The sequence below is a fragment of the Hyposmocoma kahamanoa genome, unplaced genomic scaffold (assembly GCF_003589595.1).
Source record: "Hyposmocoma kahamanoa isolate Upper Pololo Valley unplaced genomic scaffold, ASM358959v1 192, whole genome shotgun sequence".
Classification (NCBI taxonomy): domain Eukaryota; kingdom Metazoa; phylum Arthropoda; class Insecta; order Lepidoptera; family Cosmopterigidae; genus Hyposmocoma; species Hyposmocoma kahamanoa.
The window spans coordinates 9,335,533-9,344,494 of NW_020653719.1; the positions used below are offsets into that span (position 1 = coordinate 9,335,533).

Sequence of the window (8,962 nt, forward strand, 5' to 3'; positions counted from 1 at the left end):
ACTCACGACAGAAATATTTTTTTAGTAACAGTAGAGGTCCTTGTGAAAGAGTTCATCCAGGGAAGTACTGCCACCTTGCCTATTTCTACCCCCAAGCGGTAAACTGTGCATTACTGCGTTTCGGTTTTAAAGGGTAAGGGTGCTGGTGTAATTACACTCACACGGGACTTGTCAACTTATGTCTCAGGATGAGGGGCGCAGCGGCAGTGCCCGTAAAATCTTTGCTATTTATTGCTCAGAATGGCACTGCAACTGATATGGAGAGACTTGTCGCTTACCACCAGGCGCACGACTTGCTCGTCTCGTCACTTGACATTATAAAAAATAATTTATACATACATACAAACCATACAAATATTTCTTCCGGCCCGGGAATCGAGTCCGGGACCTGTGCGTGGCAGTCCAGTATGGTAACCGTTCCGCCATGAAGGCATTTATAGTATAATGAGACAAGTAGTGTACAGGCCTACCGCTTCATTGAGTTGGTTCCTGAGGTAGCTACGCGGTGCGGGAGGAGTGACAAGAGTTTACACGATTTAATAGCGCTCACCCCGCACGTTCGTCGAGCGTAGTCCGCATCTGTCATGGCAAAATATACTCTATGTGTTTAGGTTTTACGTTTTAATTTAAATGAGCGTCCCGGACACGCGGGCGACATTGGCTTGAATTTGGTCTACGCGGCGGCCCTGGCGGTTGTACTATTCAGAGGCATTTAAATGTTGTTGCCTAGTAAATAGGATTCAGATTCGCCATTAATGCACATGAAGGCCTGGTAACTGGGCGGGAGCCGCGCGAAATTTTTCTCCTCGTGTAACTGGGCGATTACAGTTTTGTCGCGATACACACGGGATAATTTCAACAAGATTTTTCTGACGATATTCAATAGCAAGTTGATTGAAGAAAGTGCCTACCAAATTAGTCAATTGTTCTTATTTGAAATGATAATGAAAAAACTATTTCATTGATAATTGAAATGAAAAGACAAGCCATTTGGCACTTTTTTCAAGCAACTTGCTATTGAATATCGTTAGAAAAATCTTGTTGAAATTATCCCGTGTGCATCGCGACAGTTACTCCTCCGGCACCGCGCAGCTACCTCAGGAGCCGACTCAGTTAAGCGATAGGCCTGTTACCAACTTGCTCACTTTGTTTTTTGCTTGTTGTTGATAGTCGACCTTTACCTTGAAACAGCTGTCCTCGTCCTGCAATCAGCAACGTCACACTAAATATATAATGAAAACAGCAATCGATACGTCCGATAGAAATCACAAATTCATAACAGACTTTGTAAACATGAAATATTAAACGCTAATGTGGTTAATGGCTGTTTCGCTTTGAAGTTTTGACGGGACAAACAAGTCATGCGCCTGATAGTTTCTACAAGTTACACGCCTTTCCATAACAGTTGCAGTGCCACTCAGAGCTTTAAATCGCATAAATCTGAGGGGCACTGTCCCTGCGCCCGTCACCCTGAGACATAAATTGACAAGTCCCATGTGCCTGTAATTTCACCAGCACCCTTACCCTTCAAAACCGGAAAACAATAATGCTGACATTACTGCTTGGCGGTAGAAATAGGTAAGGTGGCAGTACTTCCCTAGACGAACACTTTCACAAGGCGCTCTACTAATACTTACTAACTAAATTGAAGGTATTATGTGTAGTTTAAGATTTGACGGCCTCGGTAGCCGGCTTACACTGTGGCCACATGAGGTTTCGAGTTCAAAATTGACTATTCTAAATTTATTTTAGTTTGGGTGTTCTGGTTGAGTTAATTTTTTAACTGCCTCCGTGGCCGAACGGTTACCATGTCGGACTGCCACGCAGAGGACCCAGGTTCGATTCCCGGGCCGGGAGAAATATTTGTATGGCCTACAATTATTTCTCTCGTGAGTTTGGGTGTAATTTGTGGTTGTCTATATGTGTGTCCATGGCACCCGCGACACAGGGTTTCCCTAGTGCGGGGCTATGTTGAGTGCGTGCGTTATTCTTATAATTTGCTATGGTGCTTCTTCTTCTTAGCGTGTCTGACGTTTGTATTTATGAGAACCAGTCCTGAACGACTGACACAGCGTTATCGGTGGTCACAGGTCCTCCCGTGAGCAGGTGTAGGGACACGCAGAGCTTGATAAAAAAATTTTAGTAGCTGTAGAACTCATTGTGAAAGAGAAGTACTGCCAATTTACCTATTTCTGCCGCCAAGCTGGGGGTGATTCACGTAATCAAACCGTTACGATATCGTAGCGATTTAGTCGTTGAACTGCTTTTTCGTATTCACGTGTGAACGTCAACGAGTCCAATTTTAAAGTCGTTCGATCCAAGTCTCGTTAAAGCGTATTCTGGTATATGAATCGAACTTAAATAGACTCTAAACGACAAGTCATACGTATTCTGCTACAATTTTGACAGTTCTTTCAATAGACTTTCGACGACTAAATGTCAAATTTCACCATCCAAGATGTCATTCATTTGTCATTACGTTTCGATTCTACTCATATCAACGTTCGTTCAAGTGATACGTGAATACCCATTTTGGATAGGACTTCGATCGAACGACTGCGTAACTTCAACGATATTTTGATAGTTTGAACTTACGTGAATCGCACTACAATAGTGTGAGCATTACTGCGTTCCAGTTTTGAAAGGTACGGGTGTAAAAACCGAATAGCTCCGAACTTATTAGTGTAGATGATGCACTGTATTAAAAAAACCCTGATATACTATTTTTATTATTATCGTAGTAATTAGTCCATCAGTACAAATAAAATTAAAGTATGATATGGCGTACTTTTCCAGGGCATTATTAAAATACTGGCCAAAAACACACTCACCAAAGGAGGTGATGTTCCTCAACGAGATGGAGGAGATACTGGACGTGATCGAGCCGGCCGAATTCCAGAAAATCATGGACCCGCTCTTCCGGCAGCTCGCCAAGTGCGTCTCCAGTCCGCATTTTCAGGTATATATCTATATTCCTATACTAGATTATTTTCAATGTCTATTTTGAATAGTTTAGGTTTTATACAATAACTTTCCAGCTTCTACGCTTGAATGAGAAAAATCCACGGTACGATGTACAAATGTTCATTTACAATATAGTTTCCCAACGTGGCCCCTACCAATGGGCGCTGAAGAGTCGTGGGGTATTGGCGGTAGGGACCTCTGAAGCAATTTGGGGGCGTTGATGCTGTCCAAGGGGTGCTACCGCATTCGAAAAAATACTTGAATTAACTATATAAACTACACTACATATGTTTTTTTCCCTGTGTTTTTTGTGTTAAGTTTTTTTTTTAAATCGTGTTTCCAAATTATTTTTCGTGGTGGTGGGCGTTGAATTTTTTTTATCTTGCCTAAGTGGGCGGGCGGTGACCCAAAAAGTTTGGGAACCTATGATTTACAAAGAGCAGCCCCTAGAGTTACGTATTCATTATTGTCAAGGGAGACTGCCTTTCGAATGAGTAGTAGCTATGGCGATTTAACGTTTAATTTGCGTACCTATAAAATAATGATATATCTAATTTGATTATTTACCTCCACAGGTGGCAGAAAGAGCTCTCTACTACTGGAACAATGAGTACATAATGTCCCTGATATCGGACAACGCGACGCACATCCTGCCGATCATGTTCCCATCCCTCTACAGGAACACTAAAAGCCATTGGAACAAGACCATACACGGGCTGGTGTATAACGCGTTAAAACTGTTCATGGAAATGAATCAGAAGCTGTTCGACGAATGCACGCAACAGTATAAGGCTGAGAAACAAAAGTAAGTACAGTACAACTATTTTCTTGGTGAGGTAATTCAAAAAAAAAAGGTGAGGTATTTCAACGCCATATTTTAGGTGAGGTGTGGCGGTTACAACCGCCACTTGCGTCCCGCATCCCTGTAAATTAATATGAATAAAATAAGAACAGGCGGAGAAAATTTTACGCAGATCCGACGTCGGCAAGCGCCCGATGGCGACTGACGGGTCAGAGGAGGTCTTTAAACCGCAGGGCAATTTTCACACTTTGGGATAAATGTGAATTTAGTATCTACAGGGCTTCAATTAAAAACGAAAATTTAACAGGTTCTATTTAGTACTTAAAGAGAAATAATCTCCATATAAAAATTATGTGCGAAATTAGATATTTTAGCCTGTTTTCAGGATTTTATATAATCGGGCGAAGTACAGGGTGGCCCATAAGTCCTTAGAAAAGTAAAATTTGAATTAAACGAAAACGGCGCGCGTGAGCGGTGCAGGGGAAGCGGGGGCAGTAACTTCGGTTTCTGGGAATTTAGTCGCGATGGAGCGTTTCACCGGAGCGGACCGTGCGTTTTGTGTGCGCGAGTTTTATCAAAACAACAATTCGGCAACCGTTGCGAGGCGAAAATTTCGAGAACACAAAGGTTTACACAACTTTGATGACACCCCAGCTCTCCAAACGATTAAGAATTGGGTTGCTAAGTTCGAGGAGACCGGTTCGACGTTAGATAAACCGCGGTTGGGTCGCCCAAGAACATCACGTACGGAACAAAACATCGACACAGTGGCACAATCTATTCGTGAAAATCCAACACAGTCAACTCGTAAGCGTTCCAGTGCATTAAACGTATCCAGGACATCGTTACAACGGATTTTGAAAAAAGATTTACTTATGCACCCTTACAAAATTCAGTTGGTGCAAGAATTAAAAGAAACTGATGCTATTCAGAGAGTGAATTATGCTAATGAAATGTTTAATCGGTTTACTTCGTTCAATAACATAATGTTCTCTGATGAGGCACACTTCCACATTAACGGACACGTTAGTAAACAAAATTGCCGCTATTGGAGTCCGATTAATCCAAAACTTAAGCACCAGAAGCCCTTACATAGCCCTAAAGTTACAGTTTGGGCCGCTATGTCAGCCCATGGCATCATAGGGCCTTACTTTTTTGAGGACGGCAGAGGGCGTGCTGTTACTGTTACTTCGGAACGATATGTGGCCATGATCGAGGAGTTTTTCACACAAAAATTGCAAAACTTTCCAGGCTTTAATGCCCGAACATGGTTTCAACAGGATGGAGCAACTTCCCACACCTCCAATACTGCTATGCCCGTTATCCGTCAACTTTTTCCAAACAAAGTTATCTCTAAGAGAGGAGACATTTCGTGGCCACCACGTAGCCCGGATCTGACTCCAATGGATTTTTTTTTGTGGGGCTACCTTAAGGCTAAAGTGTACGACTCTAACCCGCGGTCAATTAATGACCTAAAAGAAAACATCCGCAGAGAAATGGCAAGCATTTCAGCACTGACGTGCCGCGCAGTCATCGACAATTTCAGAAGGCGTTTGCAAGAGTGTCGTGACTGTAACGGATTACATTTGGACGACGTTATTTACAAAAAATAATTCCCGTTTTTCTAGCTATATTTACAAATAATAATATTATTCATAATGTAATTAGTTTTATTTTAATTAATTTTTTTCATTACTAAGGACTTATGGGCCACCCTGTATTTCCTATCGTGTAACAAATTAGCACATTTTTTAAACAATATCCTTAAGTGTATCGTAAATTTTTTGTGAGACAGTCACAGTAAAAGGAAACATTCTGAGAATTTATGACATTGACATTACAAATAGCTGTAAAAGTACCTCGCTGAGTGAAGAAAAACTTTCATAGATTTCTCACTGATGGTGCTACGGCAAAAAAGTCGTTAAAACAATTGGTTTAAAGATCTGCACCTAACACATGAAAATATTCGTGAGGTCCGTTGGTTCGTTCCGTTGCTAAGTTGGCATAGCGTCTGGCACGTTTTGCTGGGAGACGTATAATATGTTATTATTTTATAAAAAGTTTCCGTGTAATGTTTAGTACCACAGATGTTTAAAGTTTTTATAAAGCTAGTCTTTACAGTCTGTTACTTTTGTATTTTCATACATTATTTACCAGGTCTCAAACTAGGCAATTCCCTGTAGTATACTGTTACTTCAGGGAATTGCCTATTCGTTGCTCTGGTACTGACCAGAGCAACCAAATTGACTCCTGGGCACTAACCACAACACCCAGAAGCAATTCAAAAAAGTTCATTTCTCAAACTGGTCTACCGGGACCTCATCATCCCACTAGTGACATACATAACAGTAACACGAGGAATAAAAATAAACTACCTGTTCTTGGCAGTCGTCTTCAAAAAGTCCCAAATTCTGTATTATATTCTATACTCTTCTATAATGAGATTTCGATTGATATTCAACATTTGCGAGGTTTAAAACTATAGTGAATCAAAAACTTTTTACGAAAGGTTATTATACAGCTTCTGCGTACTTGGATGACAAAAATCCGTGCCAGTGAAACGTTTAGCTCTTGCAAGTAGTCTCGATCTAAGATGTTTAAAGACCAACCCCCTAGAGTTTCTTTTTTTCGGGGGAATCTGCCTTACGAATAAGCAGCTCCATATCTTTCTACATTACTTTTCATTATATTGACCCTCCTTACCGACCCTTAGGGCATACGAGAAGGGCACTATAAAACCTGTGCGCGCACAGGAACCTTATAAATACAAGTTCTGACCCCAGGTCAGCCAGTGTACAGGGTTGTCACATACCTCTATCACTTGACTTCATCCGGTTCTTCGAGAAGCAAGTGCCCAGGTAAGCCGCCCCGGGTGCACGTACAGTACCCTCACTAATTCCAGATGGGTACCAGAGCCGTAGGCACGCTTGCCTCCTATTGCGCATTGCACAACTAGCGGTTGCCACCGCTAAGCCGTCGACTCTGAGTTCACAACCAAATCTCCTCGTTAGTGGCGGAGCTGTAAGGCACGCTCACTTCTCGACGCTGAAAAACGACGTCTCTCCAGTTCCCAATAATCTAAGTGGCAGGAGAGACCGAAAGATATCTAGTTAACGAAGCTGCAGAGTTTAATCAATATGACGATTTCTTTTGTAATTTGCTTACCTATGAAAGAAAGATTATTTGTCTTTGACCAGCGCCCATAGCCCAAACCGTTGGGCCACCTTTTTTACTTACTTCGGTGGCGCAGTGACCCAAAGTGGGTCTTGGCGTCCGACATCAGGTTTTGAGCTGAAGAAGGAGCTATCCTTCCAGCCACTAGCACCGAGGTCCTCGAGATCTATCTGAACTTCATCGCTCCAGCGATACCTGTGATGTCCGACCGGTCGGCGTCCTTTCTGTCGTCCCAAATAAGCCTCTTCGAGACACGGTCTTCTCCCATTCTCTCCACGTGTTCTCTCACAATATTTGTTGGGCCACCTATGTAGTCATAATGAATAAAAATGCTTGGTTTGTGCAGAGAGCGCGAGCGGCTGATGCAGCGTGAAGAGCTGTGGCAGCGGCTGGAACACCGGGCGGCGCAGAACCCCGCGTACCGTGCATGCCCCTCCGGCGACGAGGCCAGTCCGCTGGGCGACGACGCCGCGCCCGACCTTTCCTACCAGCGCATCGAACATGAAGCGCAGGAGGTATGAACTCACGTTACTGGACTTACTACCTAATTGGCTAAGGAAGTACACTGCTCATCGTCGGTGTTTCGTAGAAAGGGCGAAAGCGCCATTTTGAAAAATTTTTCAGGGGAGCATGTTTTAAAGCACCCCTCATGGAAGAATGGCATAAGTGGAGTTACGTCGAACATGTTTATTGCTATGTATCTAATGGTAGATACAGAAAAATATAACCCACATCACATGGGTTATATTTTTCTGTATCGAATGGAACAATAAACGTTTTTGATGGAACTCCACTTATGCTATTTAATACTCTTAGCGCCATTATTTTATTTATTAAAGAATGATTCAAAATTTAAGAACGAGTAGCCAGGAACCGGAGAAAAGGCGATAAAAAGGTGGAATGACGATGTAAGGAGGTCACATCGTCACAGAACAAACGATTTTTCTGACGCAGCAGGCCATGTGGGCGTCGCCCGGGCCACTTTTTTTTCACAACACCGCCACACCTGATCTTTAATAACTTCTGTTATGGCCATGTGGGCTGCCGGCGAGACACTCGTTTCCTTTTCAAAGCACGTCACGCCTGATCTCGAGTAACTTTGCTAAGCTGCCGACGGGACACCTTCAAACTTTAGCAGCCGCGCATTACGCCGCGCAATGATTCCACAAAAAACAAACGGATGTTACCACTTGAGACGAGATCGATATTTGATTATGATCTGGATCACTTAGCAGAAGTGCGGCGAACACAGCCAAATAATTGGCACAACTTATATTTTCGGTCTGCTGATACAACCTTTGACTGGTCAAGACTAGATAAATTGGTAATAAATTTTGATTCCTAATTATGGTAGGCCGGCCACGAAAAATACGTGGTGGCCTACTGCACCTCGGTTTTTGCGGGCTGCCGGCGTTCCACATGACTCGCTGGTCAAAATTCGAAGATACGTAGTGGCCTGCAACAGTGGAATTTTTGTGGGTTGCCGGCAGCCCACATGGCGCTGAGAGTGTTAAAGACTGTTTTAAAATATTTACGTCCTGTTTTAAAATTACATATTATATTTTAAAACAGTCGTGAAAAACTGAAATGTGCTCCCCTGAAAAATTCTTCAAAATGGCGCCCTTTCTGCAAAACACCGACGATATGCAGTAGCAGAGTCTAAGCTCCCGAGTGGAACTAAGCAACAAAACACTGGGTAAACCAGGCTATAAAAAAAAAGGCTGTAATCTAGTCAACATAACATGAGAGGTTAAATATTTATACTATGTATGTGAATATATAAATATATACATTCATATATATTATGTATAGACATTCACATACATAATAAAATTATTTAACCTGTCATCGTCATCATCAACCCATTTATACGTCCCACTGCTAGACACGAGTCTCCTCTCAGGCGCGTTTTAGGCCGTAGTCCGCCACGCTGACCCAATGCGCTAGAAAATGAAGGCCACAAGTAAATTTCCCAACTTTTCCTGTTGCAGGCGCGCAAGCAGAACTACAACGCCAACAAGC

General features: G+C 42.6%; 1 protein-coding gene across 1 annotated transcript in view; it reads left to right on the forward strand.

The window, feature by feature from the left end:
• LOC113226683 (serine/threonine-protein phosphatase 2A 56 kDa regulatory subunit gamma isoform-like) overlaps positions 1–8,962 on the forward strand; it is a 76,681-nt gene that overhangs the window by 67,350 nt on the left and 369 nt on the right. The window contains exons 7-10 of the mRNA XM_026459405.1: positions 2,091–2,098; positions 2,797–2,959; positions 3,540–3,769; positions 7,287–7,455. Coding sequence (XP_026315190.1) covers positions 2,091–2,098; positions 2,797–2,959; positions 3,540–3,769; positions 7,287–7,455 — 570 coding nt within the window. The remainder of the gene's footprint in view (positions 1–2,090; positions 2,099–2,796; positions 2,960–3,539; positions 3,770–7,286; positions 7,456–8,962) is intronic.